We start from the raw sequence: 19,921 nt of genomic DNA on the forward strand, positions 1-19,921 counted from the left end.
GGAGTACCACTCTTCATATTTTCAAGCATGGTGGTGGCTGCATCATGTTATGGTTATGCTTGTCATCGGCAAGGACTAGGGAGTTTTTGGGGATAAAAATAAATGGAATAGAGCTATAAGCACAGGCAAAATCCTAGAGGAAAACCTAGTTCAGTCTGCTTTCCACCAGACACTGGGAGATGAATTCACCTTTCAGTAGGAGTAGGACAATAACCTAAAACACAAGGACAAATCTACACTGGAGTTGCTTACTAAGATGACATTGAATGTTCCTCAGTTGACTAATTACAGTTTTGGCTTAAATCTATGGCAAGACATGAAAATGTATTTTTAAAGAATAATGGGCAAATATTGTACAATCCAGGTATTGCAAAGCTCTTACAGAGTTACTCAAAAGACTCACAGATGTAATCGCCCCCAAAGGTGCCTCTACAAAGTATTGACTCAGGGTGTGAATACTTATATAAATGACATATGTCTGTATTTCATTTTCAATACATTTGCAAACATTTCTAAAAACATGTTTTCACTTTGTTACTGTGGGATATTGTTTGTAGATGGGTGATATATATATATATATATTTTACCAATTAGAATTCAGGCTGTAAAACAATGAAATGTGTAATAAGTCAAGAGTTATGGACACTTTCTGAAAGCATAAAGAGAATTAGAATTAATGAGATTGTGATCATGAAAATAAATATGTCAACTGCATTCCTACAGTACAGTTCTACAATGCCAGATATAGCTAGAGAGCAAATGACACTCAGATTGATAGCTCTTCCTCCATCTCTCCAATAAAGAGAAAAAAAGCATCAATATTCTTCTACATTCTTGTCTTACCCTGAAAATGGTTGACGAAAGCAGACGGTGAGAGAGATGTTACTCCATATCAGTTATTCCATCCATATTCCCCTTGTTCATGTCGTATTATCCTAATTACGAAATAAAATCGAAGAGTTTCTTCCTTTCCAAGTTTTCATTTCATCACTAAGTTGAAAGAGGGTTGGCTCTGGCTCCAAGGCGTGTTTTCCAACAACTTCGTCCAATCGAATGTTGTAAAAGCGTGGCTATGTAAATTTAAACAAGTAATGTATCCAATATGAGCGACATATTTTTCAACCAATGAACGCTACCAATTTTGTTCCAACAAAATTATTGGCCAATAGGAGAATCTTCAGGGCGGGGTTATGGAAACTCCGGATTTGACGTTATACACGTGTAGCATGATGGTGGCTAGCAGCAGCTGAGAGAAGCCACATAAACGATTATTTGTGATATCAGGTTGTTAATTGCAATTTTGCATGTTTATTAAAAAGTCCTTCCCTAAACGTGAAATCACTCAAAATCTGGTGAGTGGGTATTTTACGCTACGTTCTTTAGTAGCTTCCTCTCTTTTTGCATGCTAACGTGTAACGTTATCGTTACCTCTCTAGCTCATGGGTAAAGTGAACTTACATGTATGTTTCATTGAGCATAATTTAGCTAGCTATACATATCTAACGACAATTGTTTTTTTAAAGTTATCAAATGTAACGTTACGGAAAAGTATAGCTATACTTGTCTTGCAATTAAGAAGACTATAGCTAGCTAGCTAGCTAGTTGTGCTGCGTTCATAACGTTGTGGGAAGGTGGTAATTCCAAGTTGTGAAGCGTTAAATACCAGTTGAATGCATTCACGTGCTTTGTTTGTTTTCGGTTGAGAAACGCGGATTGTCTAATGGTCAACAAGCTGCGTCAACCATAATGAACGTACAACTATCATGCTTGTAAACAAATGAGTCTTCAGAAACAGTAATAGATGGATTTTTATTTTAAAAAATGCTGTTATTGAGAATTCCCTTAGTAGTTGATGTCAGAGGTCAGCATGTGGGAGAAGTTGGGGCTCAGGGAATTATAGATACGTTTCCCACTAATAATTACCAGTTGGAGGGGCGTGAATTAGGATTTCTTTCCCATTTGTAGGAGGTAAATACCAACTTCCCACTTGGTTATGAACACCGCATTATTCACCAGGATAGTCGCTCTAGAGCAAATTTCCAATGTATGGCAGTGGTCACCAATCCTGTCCCTGGAGAGCTACATCTAGAGTGTGCCCTGTGCTGTCTGTTTCACTCTTCACCTGGTTGTCTTGTCAGGGGAGCCATGGTGACAAAGAAGAAAACTGTGAAAGTGGAGGCTGTGGTATTGGACAAGGACAGGCGTGACAAGTTGATAGGTGAGATGATGGAATTGGTGTTAGTGACTGATTATTGTAACTGTGGTGGTGGTTTGTTTTTGCTGTGTAAAGTGATTCTCTGTATGTATGTGTGTTTTTCAGTGTCTCTCTCTGTGGATGGAGGAGATGAGTGGATCAGACAGCTTGCCCAGACCTTGCAGGACTGTCTGGTGTTGACTGACCCAATGCAGCAGATCCAACTGGTCAAGAAGGTTTGTGTCCATTCTCCCTCTCATTACCTCAACTAACTGATAGTGTTTGGTATTTTAGATTTGGGCCACACCTAGGGCTGGGTCGATACCAATATGCCGATGCTTGTTAGTATCGTGGCAAGGAAACAAAACACAAAGCGTATTTAACTTCTTTAGGAAAACAGCCCAAATGTTGGAAACACATCATTATCCAGTCACCTTTATTAAATCAAATTGTATTTGTCACATGCTTCGTAAACAACAGGTGTAAACTTGTGGGCCCTTCCTAACAATGCAGAGGAATAAAGATAAATAATAACACAAGGAATAAATACACAATGTATGTCGATGTGCAGGGGTACAAGGTAATGGAGGTTGATATATTTGGAAAGTTATCAGACCCCTTGACTTTTTCCACATTTTGTTACATGACATCCCTATTATAAAACGTATTAAATTCATGTTTTTCCTCACCAATCTACACACAATAACCCATAATGACAAAGTGAAAAGTTTTTTTTAGAAATTCATGCAAATATGTAAAAAAAAAAAAAGATTAAAAAAAGGTATTTCTGTTTTACATTTTTTATACAAGTATTCAGACCCTTTGCTATGAGACTTGAAATTGAGCTCCGGTGCAGTCTGTTTTAATTGATCATGCTTGAGAACTTGACTGGAGTCTACCTGTGATAAATTAAATTGAACATGATTTGGAAAGGCACACAGACAGAAGCCACTCCTCAGTAAAAGGCACATGACAGCCCACACAGAGTGAGTCCATGCAACTTATTATGGCACACATCTGTCTATGTAAGGTCCAACAGTTGACAGTGCATGTCAGAGCAAAATCCAAGCCATGAGGTCGAAGGAATTGTCATTAGAGATCCTAGACAGGATTGTGTCGAGGCACAGATCTCGGGAAGGGTACCAAAACATTTCTGCAGCATTGAAACAACACAGTGGCCTCCATCATTTTAAATGGATGAAGTTTGTAACCACCAAGACTCTTCCCATAGCTGACCGACCGGACAAACTGAGCAATCAGGGGAGAAGGGCATAATTTGATCAGGGAGGTGACCAAGAACCAAATGGTCACTCTGAGGAGATGGGAAACCTTCCAGAAGGACAACCATCTCTGTAGCACTCCACCAATCAGGCCTTTATGGTAGAGTGGCCAGACAGAAGCCACTCCTCAGTAAAAGGCACATGACCTCCCGCTTTGAGTTTGCCCATGAGAAACAAGATTCTTTGTCAGAGGAAGGCCCTAAATACATTTCAAAGATTCCAGCCACCCTAGTCATAGACTGTTCTCTCTGCTACTGCATGGCAAGTCCAAAATGCTTTTTAACAGCTTCTACCCCCAAGCCATAAAACTGCTGAACAGCTAACCAAATGGCTGCCTGGGCTATTTGCATTGACCCCCCCCCCCTTTTTTTTTAAGCTGCTGCTACTCGCTATTTATTATCAGTGCATAGTCACTTTACCCCTACCTACATGTACAAATTACCTCAAGTACCTTGACCAACTTCTACTCCCACACATTGACTCTCGTTATTGTTATTTTATTGTTGCTCTTACATTTTTTTACTTTTTTATTTAGTAAATATTTTCTTAACTACATTGTTGGTTAAGGGCTTGTAAGTAAGCATTTCACGGTAAGGTATATTATACACCTGTTGTATTCTGCGCATGTGACAAATATAATTTGATTTGATGAAACCAAGTTAGAACTCTTTGGCCTGAATGCCAAACATCACGTCTGGAGGAAACCTGGCAACATCCCTATGGTGAAGCATGTTTTTCAGCTGCAGGGACTGGGAGACTAGTCAGGATTGAGGGAAAGATGAATGGAGCAAAGTACAGAGAGATCTTTGATGAATACCTGCTCCAGAGCGCTCAGGACCTGAGACGGGCAAAGGTTCACCTTCCAACAGGACAACGACCCTAAGCACACGGCCAAGACAATGCAGCAGTGGCTTCGGGACAAGTCTCTGAATGTCCTTGAGTGGCCCGGACTTGAATCCGATTGAACATCTCTAGAGAGACCTGAAAAAAGCTATGCAATATCCAGGAACTTCGCACAACCATCGAAGAGGAATGTGACAACATTCCACAGGCCACAATCAACAGCCTGATCAATTCTATGAGAAGGAGATGTCATGCTGCATGAGGCAAATGGTGTTCACACCAGATACTGACTGGTTTTCTGATCCACGCCCCTACCTTTTTTTTTAAAGGTATGTGACCAGCAGATGCATATCTACATTACCAGTCATGTGAAATCCATCGATTAGGGCCTGATGACTGATCTCCTTGTATGAACTGTAATTCAATAAAATCTTTTGAAATGGTTGTTTTCATATATATATTTATTCTGAATATTTAGCAGTCTTATGGCTTGGGGGTAGACTCTGTTCATGGTCCTTTTTGTTCCAGACTTGGTGCATCAGTAGCGCTATGACTTAAGTGGATGGAGTCTGACAATTTTTAGGCCCTTCCTCTGACACCGCCTAGTATAGAGTTCTTGGATGGCAGGCTCTCATAGTCATCGGTGATCAGGCCAACCACTCAGCAAACCTAATGATGGTGTTGGAGTTGTGCACTGCCACGCAGTCGTGGGTGAACAGGTGGGGACAAAGCATGCGCCCCTGTGTTGTGTGGCAGGTGTGTTGTGGCCTACCCTCACCACCTGAGGGCTTCCCGTCAGGATGTCCAGGATCCAGTTGCATTGGGATGTGTTTAATCTCAAGGTCCTGAGTTTAGCAATGAACTTGGAGGGCACTATGGTCTTGAACACTGAGCTATAGTCGATGAACAGCATTCTCACATAGGTGTTCCACTTGTCCAGGTGGGAAAGGGCAGTGTGGAGCGGAATAGCGATTGCGTCGTCTGTGGATCTTTTGGGGCAGTATTTCTTTATTTTCCAAGCTATAGCACATATTTTACACGCAGCTGCTTTTTAAAGGACCAAATAGTTTGGTCTGCTTTGTTTTCATTTTTGCCATGAAAAAAATATTGTAATAGTAGTATCGTCACAGGCCTCGTCACACCTCTGGTAGTCTGTGGGTTGGGTTGACATAAACAGGCAGAGATGTGAGAACTGGCTCAGAAGCAGGTCAACTCGACCTGCACTGCAACAGAGAAGACGCCAATATTGAGATGAGACTGTCAACCACAAGTCCTACATGACACAGACCATTAGGCATAGAATACTGTCATCCAATTAACTCCTGCACATGTGTTTTCATCTCTACATGTTTGTCCACCCCTCCCCGGTTCTCCTGGCTGGTCTAATCATGTCAGTGTGTCTCTCTCCAGGCAGGATCTCAGTTGGAGCTGCTGAGTGAGGAGGAAACATCCCGTGGGCCTCTCCTCCAGGCCTGTCTGCACACCATGGCCCTCATCTACACCTCCCTGCTGGCTAAGAACCCCCTCCGTAGGGCCAGCGCCAGGTACACCTCCTCTCCTCAGCACATCTTCCTCTCCCTCAGTCTCTGGAGAGCTACAGGGTGTGCAGGCTTTTGTTCCAGCCCAGCACAAGCACAACCGATTCAACTGCTGATCAACACCTTAATGAGTTGAACAGGTGTGTTAGTGCTGGGTTGGAAGTGGGACAAAAGCCCACATATCCAGGACCAAGTATTGTGAAAATGTCTCTCCTCTTTTATTTTTATTTTTAAAGAAGACTAGCAAACAAGGTATAGAATCGCTACAGTAACGTAAACACTGAATCTACTTGTTCTCTCTCGGCAGTGCCCTGAGCTCTGTACCGGACTGGCTGCAGGAGCAGACTGTCATCTGTCTATCCGCGTGCCTGTCGGACAGTCTGTCCACTGTGGGCTCGGACCACAGCTCATACTCGCACCTAATAGACTCTATCACAGCTTGTCTAGATGCCTTCCCTCTCGGTACGTATGAAATCCCCTTGTTTAGACTGTCTCTTGTGTTTGGTATAATTTGAATAAGATGCGCGTTTTAATGCTCTATTGCCTTTCAGGTGAGAGGTGTATACACAGGCTGCTAGCAGAGGGTGAGTGCTTTGTTGATCAGTTTTAGGTTTATATCAAGCCTGCTCAGGACGGTGAGCTCAAGCACAGAAACGTAGTTTGTTGATGTCTTTGGATAATATGCCTCTCCTTCTGTTCTCCCCAGTGTTACCGTTCCTCCATAAGGCCTTGAGTGAATACCTCCAACTCAACAGGTAAGAGCGGCTGTGCTGCTAAATCCCACAGGACGGCAGGCCTGCCTTCCAGACCGGTACGAAAACACCTGGTTCAACTAATTAAGGTCTTCATTCATTGATTAGTTAAATTAGCTGTGTTGGTGCTGGGCTTAAACCAAAACCTGCACCCCCCCCACACACACACACATGTAGCGCGTGCCCTCTGACTGACTGACTGTGTGCTTGTCGCCCCCTGCTGTCTCCTCAGTGGTCTAGCAGGTCGCCATGTGGTCCAGGCCCAGCTCATGCACTCGTGTCTGGCTGCGGTGAAGGCCTCCATGCTGGTGGTGCAGAGGTCCCAGGAGCTCATCAGCGCTGCCCTACAGGCAGTTAATCCTCACTGCACCCTGCAGCTCACCCTCAGTGGCCTACTGGACTGCTACACACACATCCTCACAGATGGTGAGGACTGTGTTATACTAGGGGTTTATTCACAAGGAACCAAACGGAAGCCAACAGAACGAAACAAGGACCTACCTGAATTTTTCCAATAAACTCTCGTTTTCGTTGCAAAACGTTGTCAGTTTGTAGTAAACCGTTTCTGTTGAAAAACGTTTTTCAACTGTTTGCTGTGGCTTGGTCTGAATGAATACAGCCCTCGTTACTCAACATCAGCTCATAAAGTCTGGGCACTGAGCATCCGACTCTTTCCATATATCTCATTATCTCCCCTCTCTCTCGTCTGCCCCCCTCCCCCCACCAGAGAACTTCCTGCAGGCGGTGCAGAGCACGGCTGGCATGGCAGTGGTCCTGCTGACCCGGTCTGTCATGGGGAGTGGAGATGGAGTGGCCGCAGTGGTGAGTGACCCCTACACCCAAAACACTCACAAGTACCCTGAATGAATTATTTTGGGTTGTTCATTTATACTAGTAATGGCCATGATGATGAATGATGGAACCTTTTGTCTGTCTATTTCTGTATGTTTTTCTGTCACTGTCCATCTGCCTGTCCAGGTGGCAGGTCTCCTGCAAGTTTCAGAGCAGAGTGGTGAGTGCGCCCCCGTGTGGCTGACACAGAGCTGTAGGGGGCTGTATGACAGTGGCCGTCCCGCGGGGGTGTCCCTCTACCTGTGTCATGGGGCCCTGGCTATGCTAAACTGGAGAGGGGCAACCCAGGGGCCACAGAGGGAACAGCTGCTGCTGCTGGTTCCTCACACACTGCTGGCGCTGGACACCAGGTTAGACACATGCACGCAGACACGCCGCACAGACACACACGAATGCAAACATACTCACACTTGTGCGATTGCTAACACCCAAATGGTTGTCATTTTGGTTGACTATTGTTCTGTCTGTCTCTGTGTGTGTGTGTTTGTAGTGTAAAGGAGTCCAGCACAGCAATGGTGGTAGCCCGCGTGCTGACCCTGTGGAGCGGAGCTGCCTTGGAAAGCCTGCAGGGTGGGCTGTCGTCTCCCCCAGGCCTGCTTCACGACTCCCTCCACGGGGGCTCAGAGCTCCAGGGGCACCTGCTGGAGCACGTCTACACCCACTGGGAGCACCCCTTGGATGGGGTCCGCCACCAGACCCGCGCCCTCTTCAAGAACCTCCTCCTCCTGCACCAGCACAGCAGCCCTCTAGCCTTTTCTGACCCCTACAAGGACCCATACTTTACCCAGCTAACCCACAACCTGCTGGGCCTGGAGTGGCACCAGAGAGGGAAGTATGGCTCTCTGGCCTGCCTGGTGGAGCTCCTAGGGGCAGGGTACCTGTTGGCTCTGGACCCCCAGCTGCCCTCACGTCTCCTGGGCTTGATGGGGGACCAGACCCTGGCACCTTACGCTAGCGACCTGCTAGAGAGGCTGTTTGTCAGTCACAAGGCCCAGCTGGTTGAGGAAGGTGGCACAGGGGGCACAGAGGCGGGCATGGAGAGGTGGCACCAGACCTGGGTGACCCCATTGCTTCAGGTGCTGTGTAGAGCCAGGCTGGACCAGACCACCTATATCCTGGATTATTTCCTTCCCAAGCTGCTGCGCTGTTCCCCCTCCAGTCTGGCCCACATGGTACAGGCCCTACAGGTCACCCCACCCTGCAGCGCAGGTAGATATAAATGTACACACACACATGCACGCATACCAGGGGTCATGTTAATGCATGATTCTGTGTTTTTCACTCAGAAAGGGAAAGATATATGTTGCTGTGTTTTTATAAACGCAAATGTATTTTATTTTTATTTTATTTATTTATTTCACCTTTATTTAACCAGGTAGGCAAGTTGAGAACAAGTTCTCATTTACAATTGCGACCTGGCCAAGATAAAGCAAAGCAGTTCGACACACAACGACACAGAGTTACACATGGAGTAAAACAAACATACAGTCAATAATACAGTATAAAAAGTCTTTATACGATGTGAGCAAATGAGGTGAGATAAGGGAGGTAAAGGCAAAAAAGGCCATGGTGGCAAAGTAAATACAATATAGCAAGTAAAACACTGGAATGGTAGATTTGCAGTGGAAGAATGTGCAAAGTAGAAATAAAAATAATGGGGTGCAAAGGAGCAAAATAAATAAATACAGTAGGGAAAGAGGTAGTTGTTTGGGCTAAATTATAGGTGGGCTATGTACAGGTGCAGTAATCTGTGAGCTGCTCTGACAGTTGGTGCTAAAAGGTAGTGAGGGAGATAAGTGCTTCCAGTTTCAGAGATTTTTGTAGTTCGTTCCAGTCATTGGCAGCAGAGAACTGGAAGGAGAGGCGGCCAAAGAAAGAATTGGTTTTGGGGGTGACTAGAGAGATACCTGCTGGAGCGTGTGCTACAGGTGGGAGATGCTATGGTGACCAGCGAGCTGAGATAAGGGGGGACTTTACCTAGCATGGTCTTGTAGATGACATGGAGCCAGTGGGTTTGGCGACGAGTATCAAGTGAGGGCCAGCCAACGAGAGAGCGTACAGGGCGCAATGGTGGGTAGTATATGGGGCTTTGGTGACAAAACGGATTGCACTGTGATAGACTGCATCCAATTTGTTGAGTAGGGTATTGGAGGCTATTTTGTAAATGACATCGCCAAAGTCGAGGATTCGTAGGATTGTCAGTTTTACAAGGGTATGTTTGGCAGCATGAGTGAAGGATGCTTTGTTGCGAAATAGGAAGCCAATTCTAGATTTAACTTTGGATTGGAGATGTTTGATATGGGTCTGGAAGGAGAGTTTACAGTCTAACCAGACACCTAAGTATTTGTAGTTTTCCACGTATTCTAAGTCAGAGCCGTCCAGAGTAGTGATGTTGGACAGGCGGGCAGGTGCAGGTAGCGATCGGTTGAAGAGCATGCATTTAGTTTTACTTGTATTTAAGAGCAATTGGAGGCCACGGAAGGAGAGTTGTATGGCATTGAAGCTTGCCTGGAGGGTTGTTAACACAGTGTCCAAAGAAGGGCCGGAAGTATACAGAATGGTGTCGTCTGCGTAGAGGTGGATCAGAGACTCACCAACAGAAGTCGTCAAAAGAGAGCGCCTGGGGAATAGGAGTGGAGCTAGGCACTGCAGGGCCTGGATTCACCTCTACATCGCCAGAGGAACAGAGGAGGAGTAAAATAAGGGTACGGCTAAAACCAATAAGAATTGGTTGTCTAGAACGTCTTGAACAGAGAGTAAAAGGAGGTTTCTGGGGGCGATAAAATAGCATCAAGGTATAATGTACAGACAAAGGTATGGTAGGATGTGAATACAGTGGAGGTCAACCTAGGTATTGAGTGATGAAGAGAGAGATATTGTCTCTAGAAACATCATTGAAACCAGGAGATGTCATTGCATGTGTGGGTGGTGGAACTAATAGGTTGGATAAGGTATAGTGAGCAGGACTAGAGGCTCTACAGTGAAATAAGCCAATAAACACTAACCAGAACAGCAATGGACAAGGCATATTGACATTAAGGAGAGGCATGCTTAGTCGAGTGATCAAAAGGGTCCAGTGAGTAGAGAGGTTGGTTGGGGGTCACGGCGATTTAGACAACAACACAAAATGTTTCTTATTGTAAATTCTGTTTGGCTTCAGAGTTCACTCCCCATCGTAAATGTAGAAGCACTAATTTCATGCTTCAGTTGCACTTCTCCACAGAGATGAAATATATTAGCTCTCATCACGTGTAGGATACTTTTCTATGCTACTTTTCTCCGGTGTAGTTTTTCTTGGGTAGCAAGTTAAAATGCAGGTAACTTCAACCAAAACATCAGGAAATACAGCTGGCTAAATTCTTTCTATGATAAACATTAGAAATATGATGGCCAATAATCATTTTTGAAAAAATAAATACTTTGCTTTTTCATCGTAAGTACATTTGTGTGGCTGCTAGCCAAATAGCTTTGCACTTCCGTTGTCATCTGATGAAAATGATTTTCTGCCGAATGTGTTGCGCTTAATGTAATTTGCGTGAAGGAAAACTGTAGACGCACACCCCTTATTACTCTATTTAAGCCCAAAAATGGTTTATAACAAAGATTCTTTTGTTGGTCTGTGTTTTGAAAATGCACATTTCTGAAAGCTAATGTGACCCATGCATACACATCCCTATATATACAAAATGTCATAAATAAAACAAAACATTGATATAATTTTTGTTGTTGTGGTGTATGTTTAGGACCTCCGGGCAGTAGGGGTGCTTTGGGTGCTCTGATGACGTGTCTGCGTGCAGCACGTGCCCAGGGGGTGGTCCAGTCAGAGGAGGGGCTGTGGGGGGGACTTGTACCCCTCTTTCTGCTCCGTCAGGCTCTGGTTCACAAACACGACCAGGTGAGGAAGGAGCTGTGTGTGTGTATATATATATATATATATATATATATATACATACATACATACATACATACATACATACATACATACATACATACAGTTGAAGTCGTAAGTTTACATACACTTAGGTTGGAGTCATTAAAACTCGTTTTTCAACCACTCAAGTCAGTTAGGACAGTAATTTTTCCAACAATTGTTTACAGACAGATTGTTTCACTTATTCACTGTATCACAATTCCAGTGGGTCAGAAGTTTACATACACTAAGTTGACTGTGCATTTAAACAGCTTGGAAAATTCCAGAAAATTCAGTTCCTCTTTGCTTGACATCATGGGAAAATCAAAAGAAATCAGCCAAGACCTCAGAAAAACCTCCAAGTCTGGTTCATCCTTGGGAGCAATTTCCAAACACCTGAAGGTACCACATTCAACTGTACAAACAATAGTACGCAAGTATAAACACCATGGGACCACGCAGCCGTCATACCGCTCAGGAAGGAGACGCGTTCTGTCATCTAGTGATGAACGTACTTTGATGAGAGAAGTGCAAATCAATCCCAGAACAACAGCAAAGGACCTTGTGAAGATGCTGGAAGAAACAGGTACAAAAGTATCTATATCCACAGTAAAACTATTTATCGATATAATCTGAAAGTCCGCTCAGCAAGGAAGAAGCCACTGCTCCATAACCACCATTAAAAAAAGCCAGACTACGGTTTGCAACTGCACATGGGGACACAGATCATACTTTTTGGAGAAATGTCCTCTGGTCTGATGAAACAAAAATAGAACTGTTTGGCCATAATGACCATTGTTACATTACGTGGTACCTTCAGCCACTGAGTTTGAAGGTCATCCTTGAAATACATCCACAGGTACATCTCCAATAGGCTAATTGACATAATTTGAGTCAATCAGAAGCTTCTATAGCCATGACGTCATTTTCTGGAATTTTCTAAGCTGTTTAAAGGCACAGTCAACTAAGTGTATGTTAAACTTCTGACCTGCTGGAATTGTGATACAGTGAATTATAAGTGAAATCTGTCTAAACAATTGTTGGAAAAACTACTTGTCATGCACAAAGTAGATGTCCTAACCGACTTGCCAAAACTATAGTTTAACAAGAAATGTGTAAATTGGTTGATACACGTAGTTTGGAGGCATTAACTTTTTTATGTAAACTTCTGACTTCAACTATATATACGTACACACATATACACTGTGTGTGTGTTAATAATGTCATTCTTTGTCTTCTCAGGTGCGAATGGACGCTCTTGGGTTATTGTGCGAGAGTCATCGTCGCACAGAGGTTCTGACATCGCAGGAAATGGAGCTGCTTCATCACTTCCTGCCCTCCAGTCTAAACAGCCAATCACCAGGAGTCAGGCAGCTGACTGTCAGCCTGCTCAAAAAGGTCAGACACTGCTTTTTAATCCATTATTGTGTTCTACATTAATAGGCATTGCAGAGACCCAGATTGTGATTACGCATGCTCCTGGACTAAAGCACTTTCAATGAATTGCCTATTGAAAGTCCTTTTTAGTCTAGGTGTAGACTGACAAATAGATATCTATTTATTTGTGTGTGTAGCTGCTGTGCAGAGTGAAGGACAGTGGTCAGTCACTGCAGAGGAGAATGGTCCAGGAGAGAGACCAGGGACAGAAGGACAGAGACCAATACATCCTGGACACGTACAAGGTACACTATGATCACGGGTTGAGTTATATAGGGCTCAATGATCTGTACCATGTATCCTCAGTGGGGAAGACACTGATGGCAATGTTTGGGTAAATGGGAGGGAGAGTTTCAACCTAAAATGCTCCGTATATAACGTGGGTGAATGTGTGCTCAGGAGTTCCTGTGCTGGCTGTGTGAGAGCCTGTTCAGTGTGCTTCTCCCCGGGGCCTCCTTCTCCACCTGCCTGACAGCCCTCCACCTGCTGTGCCAGCTGGCCCACCTCTTCACCTTCAACACTGGTACTGTACACACACACTTTACATTATCTTCACCATCAATTACTTCTCCATCATTATAATTCTTATCACTGTAATCATATACCGCTCTCTGTCTGTCGCGCTCTCTGTCTGTCGCGCTCTCTGTCTGTCGCGCTCTCTGTCTGTCGCGCTCTCTGTCTGTCGCGCTCTCTGTCTGTCGCGCTCTCTGTCTGTCGCGCTCTCTGTCTGTCGCGCTCTCTGTCTGTCGCGCTCTCTGTCTGTCGCGCTCTCTGTCTGTCGCGCTCTCTGTCTGTCGCGCTCTCAGGGTCTGATGATGTGTTTGCTCTGGGAGAGGTGGTAACCCCTGCACAAGCGCAGAATGTCCTCTACTGCATCGCCAGCAACTTCCTGGAGGTCAAGCAGCTGGCCTCCGCGTTGCTACGGCAACTCCCTCCGTCTGCCGTGGGGCTGCAGGTCAGTGAGACGAGCTTCGATGGTTCCGTAGACCTGCCCTTGGTCACTACGTGCAGAGTTGTGTACTCTATGCTATATCTCACTTTATGTACACACAACACATACACCTTCACACTGCAGTGTGGTTAGTGGGACATTAACCTGTACCTCTAAACTCAAGTCTGGATTGAAACTTAGATGGTTTAATCAAAGAGTTGGCCGACTGGAGATCTTGAATGTGTGTGTCAGATTGAAGTTGTGTTGTACTTATGGCTGCTTTATCCATTACCCCCCCCATATAGGAGCCAGGCAGGATGCAGACTCTGCTCCAGGCAGCTTTGGACCTCAGCACCAGCACCAAACCTTTTGACAGTGTCACGGCTGCCCACCTCTTCAACCTGTTCCTTCGCCAGCCTGCCCTGCCCCAGGCACTGTTGCTCTGTGCCCAGGAGCAGGGCATCTCCTTCCAGCCTCCTGCTCTAACCCAGCCCCAGGCTTTTGAGGCCCTCACCCTGGAGACGAACACTCTGGCAGGTAATGCTGATATTGATTTGGTTTCTCTTCTTAAAATCAAAGCACTTTGCATTGTATGGGGTTGCATTGAAGTTATTTTAACTGCACCGGCTGTCATATTCCTCATCTCACAGATATTGCTCAGTGCTTGTGTAGCCGATGTGAAATGGCTAGCTAGTTAGCAGTGGTGCGTGCTAGTGGCATTTCAATCGGTGACGTCACTTGCTCTGAGACCTTGAAGTAGTGGTTCCCTTTGCTCTGCAAGGGCCGCAGCTTTTGTGGAGCGATGGGTAACGGTGCTTCAAGGGTGACTGTTGATGTGTGCAGAGCGTCCCTGGTTCGCGCCCAGGTCGGGGCGAGGGGACGGGTGTAAAGTCTGTACTGTTACACTTGCAGTAATTGAAATGACCATGCTATACTGTGGTGTGATTGTGTGTGTTTTGTTTCAGTGGTGCAGTACTTGTTGCTGTGTCTGAAGGCTGAGGTGGTGAAGGCAGAGTCGTCTCTCCTGCTGGCGGCAGCCTCCTACCCTCTCTACGGCCGAGCCCACTGTATCACTGCTGCCTTACAGCAACTCAACACCGGGTGAGGACACACGCGTGCGCACACACACACTCTTGTCTTAGTCAGTCTGTGTGTATTGTTTATCTTGTTTGTGTGTCCAGGTGTCTGACTCTGACAGGCCAGTGGAGGAATGTGATGTCAGAGCTCATCACAGTGTCCTATAGGATGTCTGACGTAGTGTCACCTGTCGTCCAGAGCTCCTCCCCCGAAGGCCTCATCCCCATGGATACAGACTCAGGTCAGCACCTCTGGTCTAGATTAGTGAGTGATGATGCCTCATAACTAGTGCCCAGAGTTGGTTTTTGGTAAGGGAAAAACACCTGACAAGGCAGATGGTGTATTAACAGTGTGTGTGTGTGCCTGTTTTCAGAAACGTCTGCTGGTCTGCAGAGGATCCTGCAGGAGATACAGCCTCGCGACACCAACGACTTTTTCACCAGTGTCAGAGAACTGGACACCGAGCCGTCTGGACAGGAGAACGGACCTGCGGCCCCCACAGACAGGCCACAGCATGACAGCACAGGTCAGCAATAAACATTTCCACTCACTCACTGAACTGGGATATATCATGTCAACATGTTGTGCTGCTGCTGTGTGTCTTGTGTTCTATCAGACTCCTCAGACACAGCAGATGAGGGGTGAAACACCGACCCCGTCAGGACAGAACCGGTACTACAGCCATCTGTGTTTCACCACCCCTCACCTGCTGGGACAGTTGTTATGCACTATTAGTGGATACAACAGTGAAAATACTATTTTTGTCATTACTCATTCCAGAAAGCTTTTGGGTGGGTCGTGTGCTGTGATGTCCAGTGTATTTTCAGTGCGCATCTGCGTGTGTTGTAGGGGGTAGTGGTGAGGGCTACAGGGTGACCGCTCAGATGGTGTTGGTGTGCTGCTGGAGGAGTATGAAGGAGGTGTCCATGGTGCTGGGTCAAGTGTGTCAGAGCCTCCCCTTACAGACCTCCAGCAAACACTCTGACCAGGGGCTCATCACCGAGGAGCAGGTGAGAGACAAAATCAAATCAAATCAAATTTTATTTGTCACATACACATGGTTAGCAGATGTTAATGCGAGTGTAGCGAAATGCTTGTGCTTCTAGTTCCGACAATGCAGTGATAACCAACAAGTAATCTAACTAACAATTCCAAAACTACTGTCTTATACACAGTGTAAGGGGATAAGGAATATGTACATAAGGATATATGAATGAGTGATGGTACAGAGCAGCATACAGTAGATGGTATCGAGTACAGTATATACATATGAGATGAGTATGTAGACAAAGTAAACAAAGTGGCATAGTTAAAGTGGCTAGTGATACATGTATTACATAAGGATGCAGTAGATGATATAGAGTACAGTATATACGTATGCATATGAGATGAATAATGTAGGGTAAGTAACATTATATAAGGTAGCATTGTTTAAAGTGGCTAGTGATATATTTACATCATTTCCCATCAATTCCCATTATTAAAGTGGCTGGAGTTGGGTCAGTGTCAATAAAACCACTCAATGTTAGTGGTGGCTGTTTAACCTGATGACCTCTGTTTTTCAGTCTCTCGGTCCCAGCTTTGATGCTGTTCCATGATTGCGAACAGGCAGTGGTGGATGTCCATGATGATCCTTATGGCCTGCCTGTAACATCGGGTGGTGTAGGTGTCCTGGAGGGCTGTTTGCTGTTTCCTCACTACCCTCTGGAGTCCGGACAATCATCTCCATCTGTAGTTTTGTGCTGACGTTGCCTCCTGAGGTTGTGCTGCGCCTTCTTCAGGCTGTCAGTGTTTTCCTGTGATGTGTATGCACTTAAAACTTGCTACCCTCTCCACGACTGTTCCATCGATGGGCCCTCTGCTGTTTCCTGAAGTCCACAATCATCTCCTTAGTTTTGTTGACGTTGAGTGTGAGGTTATTTTCCTGACACCACACTCCGAGGGCCCTCACCTCCTCCCTGTAGGCCGTCTCGTCGTTGTTGGTACACACACTTAAACAGACACACACTTAAACGTGAACTCAATGCCATCTCGTTTACCCGAATATGTAAGGACAGCCTGACACCCAGTGGATACACGCTTGAACAAAATACCAGTAGAACAGACAATCCCAGTTAACTGTATGTTGTTGTTTATATCCAGACACATACACACGCCAACACACTCCGCTTTCCCAGCATGGATGTGGGCCTGGAGGTCGTGTTTGGGGATGGCAACGCATTTTTACTGTCGTGAAAATCTTCAATTAGCATCCGCCCTCATTAGCGGAACGCTTTCATTTTAGGACGACCTGCTGTTTTAACGGCCACGATTGCCTCGTTTCCCAACTTTCCTCGCATTCTTTCCAAATCACTTCCATTACCGCCCGACCCGCTCCTGAATAGATAAATGCTAAAAACACTCCGGCCCTCCCCCCCGCCCCCTGTTCTCTCTGGCCACATAGCAAAACACCAACAGACAGCCTGCTCAGTGCTCAGACACCCCCTACCTCACTCCCTTACCCCAGGCCAGCACTGTCAAATAGGCTGTAGCGTTTATGTCCGCTTGATCTCATGTTGTCTCTTTTTGGTCTCGTCTCCTTCTGTGTTGTGTGCACCTTCCCATTTACACCAGAGATCTGAATATAATGAAGAGATGCTCATGTCTCCGTCCTAACGATGGGAGTCATCCCAAAGGCGGGAATAGGGGACGAGCTTAGTTCCAAAACAAGCCCATAGAAACACATTGGGCTTATTTCGGACAGATTTTGGCGAGAGAAACTTCTCCCTTTGCGTCTTCCTCTCAGTTTACACACACACACCAAGCCCCTCCCCCTGCCACTCACGCCAACAAAGTTGAGAGATCACTTCTTCCTCTGTTTACACACACACACCAAGCCCCTCCCCCTGCCACTGCCAACAAAGTTGAGAGATCACTTCTTCCTCTCAGACGAGCTGTTTCAACTCGCTACTTGCATTTGAGGCTTGGTCCAACAGAGTCGGTCACATGGACCCTGAAACACATTGAGGCATTATTTTACTGTTATAGATGAGAGGATAAACTGTTTGTCTCAACTACTCAAATAGTGCGCAGCGCAGACACTACTAAAACGAGTTTTAATGAACATTGATTCTGGAAAATGAATGCTCAGGTTGACGTCCGCAGCATTGCGGTTCCATCTACCGCTAGCAGCATTTTAGCCAAATACTGTTATGCTATCTGTCTAGTATGTGTTTTATAAATGTGCAGTAAGTATAAAACACATTTATATAAGGATTTGGCACCTCCACACTCTGAGAAAGAAATGTAGGCCACTTGATTTTGACATCTGAAGTGGACAGGTTAGCATGCTGTTCAAACAGTTGGTTCCCACATATGCTGAGCCCTTGTTGGCTGCTTTTCCTTAACTCTGCGGTCCAACTTATCCCAGACCATCTCAATTGGGTTGAGGTCGGGTATTGTGGAGGCCAGGTCATGTGATGTAGCACTCCACATTGAGTCGTGCATAAGAACAGCCCTTAGCCGTGGTATATTGGCCATATACCACACCCCCTCGTGCCTTATTGCTTAAATATACAGTACCAGTCAAAAGTTTGGACTCATTCAAGGTTTTTCTTAATTTTTTACTGTTTTCTACATTGTAGAATAATAGTGAAGACATCAAAATGATGAAATAACACATATGGAATCATGTAGTAACAAAAAAAAAAGTTAAATAAATCTAAATATATTTTAATTTGAGATTCTTCAAAGTAGCCACCCTTTGCCTTGATGACTACTTTGCACACACTTCTCATTCTCTCAACCAGCTTCATGAGGTAGTCGCCTGGAATGCATTTCAATTAACAGGTGTGCCTTGTTAACAGTTAATTTGTGGACTTTCTTTCCTTAATGTGTTTGAGACAATCAGTTGTGTTGTGACAGGTAGGGGTGGTATAGAGAAGGGAGCCCTATTTGGTCAAATACCAAGTCCATATTATGGCAAGAACAGCTCAAATGAGAAACAACAGTCCATCCATTACTTTAAGACATGAAGGTCAGTCGTTATCATTAGTAGGCTTGGTATAGTATCCTTGTATAACTACCCTCGAGCTGTAGGACTAAGAACCCGTCCTGTTTAGTCTTGATGTAGCAGCTTCAGCACGGACAGAGCAATAAACACTAGCTGTGCTGTGGTGCCTTTTAGTTGCAGTAGGGAGGAGAGGGAGACGACATGCGCCAGTCACACAGGCACTCGCTGTCAAGAACAGGACGACTCTGTTAGTCAAGGACAGCCGAGAGAGCGAATATTGCCAATAAGTTTGAAAAAATCTAGATTTTTAGGATCAATCCAGTTTTCTGTGTTTGTAGAATGGGTCTTGTCTGCGCAGAGAGAAAGAATCCTGTCTAACCTGCCACAGAGATTGGCACGCTCAGTCAATACTACTGTGTGTGTGTGTGAGATACATCTTTCTAACACGTGTAGTCAACCTCCCCTGGCCTACGGCAGCGCACTGTTTTGCGTTCCGGTTGCCATGGCGACGTGGCAGATGTTTCTGTGCCTGGTCGGCGCCATAGCAACTTAAACATTAGTCACAGTTGCTGGCCGATGGTGTTTAATCCTTCATATTCATGGGACTGCCTGGGCTTCAGATGGTAGACTGAGACAGTCCACAGAGCCAGGACCGTTTAAACCCTGGGGGCATTCTGGGATACGTCTCCTCCATCTTGGGAGGTCCTCGTAGTCTATAGAGATGTGTGTTCTGTGAGACGGGAGTGGAATGGTGGCGATGTGACTGCTCGTCTTTCTGTGTGCTTGGTGCCGGTGTGAATCTGAGGTCCTCCGTGGTTTTACAGCTGTAGTGTTTGTTTTTGTCCTGGCCTGGAATAGATGGACCGTTTGGTCTTCAGTGGAGACACAGCCAGCAGTGTGGCCTCTCTGGACTGTGACACTTCCCCTCGTTCTCTCTTTTAGCATTTTACGATTATTGATAACATCTGTTTATTGTGTGGCTCATGTTTCCCCAAACACCTTAAAAAAAAAAAAATTAGAAACAGGAACAAGGGTAAGGGTCAGGAACAAGGGTAAGGGTGGGTGGGAGTATGGATCATTGCTTTCCTGGAAGTGTTGTGGACAGAGTTGGTGGGA

The 19,921-nt window shown here is 45.3% G+C and overlaps 2 protein-coding genes across 3 annotated transcripts in view; one reads left to right on the plus strand and one right to left on the minus strand.

Annotated features, from left to right (window-relative positions):
* Window positions 1-989, minus strand: part of plekhh2 (pleckstrin homology domain containing, family H (with MyTH4 domain) member 2) — a 65,332-nt gene extending 64,343 nt beyond the window's left edge. For both annotated transcript variants that reach the window (XM_052498416.1, XM_052498415.1), the window contains exon 1: window positions 844-989. The gene's annotated coding sequence lies outside the window, so the exon portion shown is untranslated. The remainder of the gene's footprint in view (window positions 1-843) is intronic.
* Window positions 990-1,197: 208 nt separating this feature from the next.
* thada (THADA armadillo repeat containing) overlaps window positions 1,198-19,921 on the plus strand; it is a 110,024-nt gene continuing 91,300 nt past the window's right edge. The window contains exons 1-21 of the mRNA XM_035754056.2: window positions 1,198-1,352; window positions 2,139-2,218; window positions 2,321-2,430; window positions 5,728-5,861; window positions 6,163-6,317; window positions 6,407-6,439; window positions 6,562-6,610; window positions 6,840-7,033; window positions 7,335-7,429; window positions 7,586-7,809; window positions 7,950-8,668; window positions 11,203-11,354; window positions 12,612-12,767; window positions 12,944-13,051; window positions 13,206-13,329; window positions 13,613-13,761; window positions 14,043-14,274; window positions 14,703-14,838; window positions 14,919-15,055; window positions 15,188-15,340; window positions 15,664-15,824. Of these exons, the coding sequence (XP_035609949.1) occupies window positions 2,146-2,218; window positions 2,321-2,430; window positions 5,728-5,861; window positions 6,163-6,317; window positions 6,407-6,439; window positions 6,562-6,610; window positions 6,840-7,033; window positions 7,335-7,429; window positions 7,586-7,809; window positions 7,950-8,668; window positions 11,203-11,354; window positions 12,612-12,767; window positions 12,944-13,051; window positions 13,206-13,329; window positions 13,613-13,761; window positions 14,043-14,274; window positions 14,703-14,838; window positions 14,919-15,055; window positions 15,188-15,340; window positions 15,664-15,824 (3,294 nt within the window). The 5' untranslated portion in view covers window positions 1,198-1,352; window positions 2,139-2,145. The remainder of the gene's footprint in view (window positions 1,353-2,138; window positions 2,219-2,320; window positions 2,431-5,727; window positions 5,862-6,162; window positions 6,318-6,406; window positions 6,440-6,561; window positions 6,611-6,839; window positions 7,034-7,334; window positions 7,430-7,585; window positions 7,810-7,949; window positions 8,669-11,202; window positions 11,355-12,611; window positions 12,768-12,943; window positions 13,052-13,205; window positions 13,330-13,612; window positions 13,762-14,042; window positions 14,275-14,702; window positions 14,839-14,918; window positions 15,056-15,187; window positions 15,341-15,663; window positions 15,825-19,921) is intronic.

This window comes from Oncorhynchus keta, chromosome 36 (genome assembly GCF_023373465.1).
Source record: "Oncorhynchus keta strain PuntledgeMale-10-30-2019 chromosome 36, Oket_V2, whole genome shotgun sequence".
Lineage (NCBI taxonomy): Eukaryota > Metazoa > Chordata > Actinopteri > Salmoniformes > Salmonidae > Oncorhynchus > Oncorhynchus keta.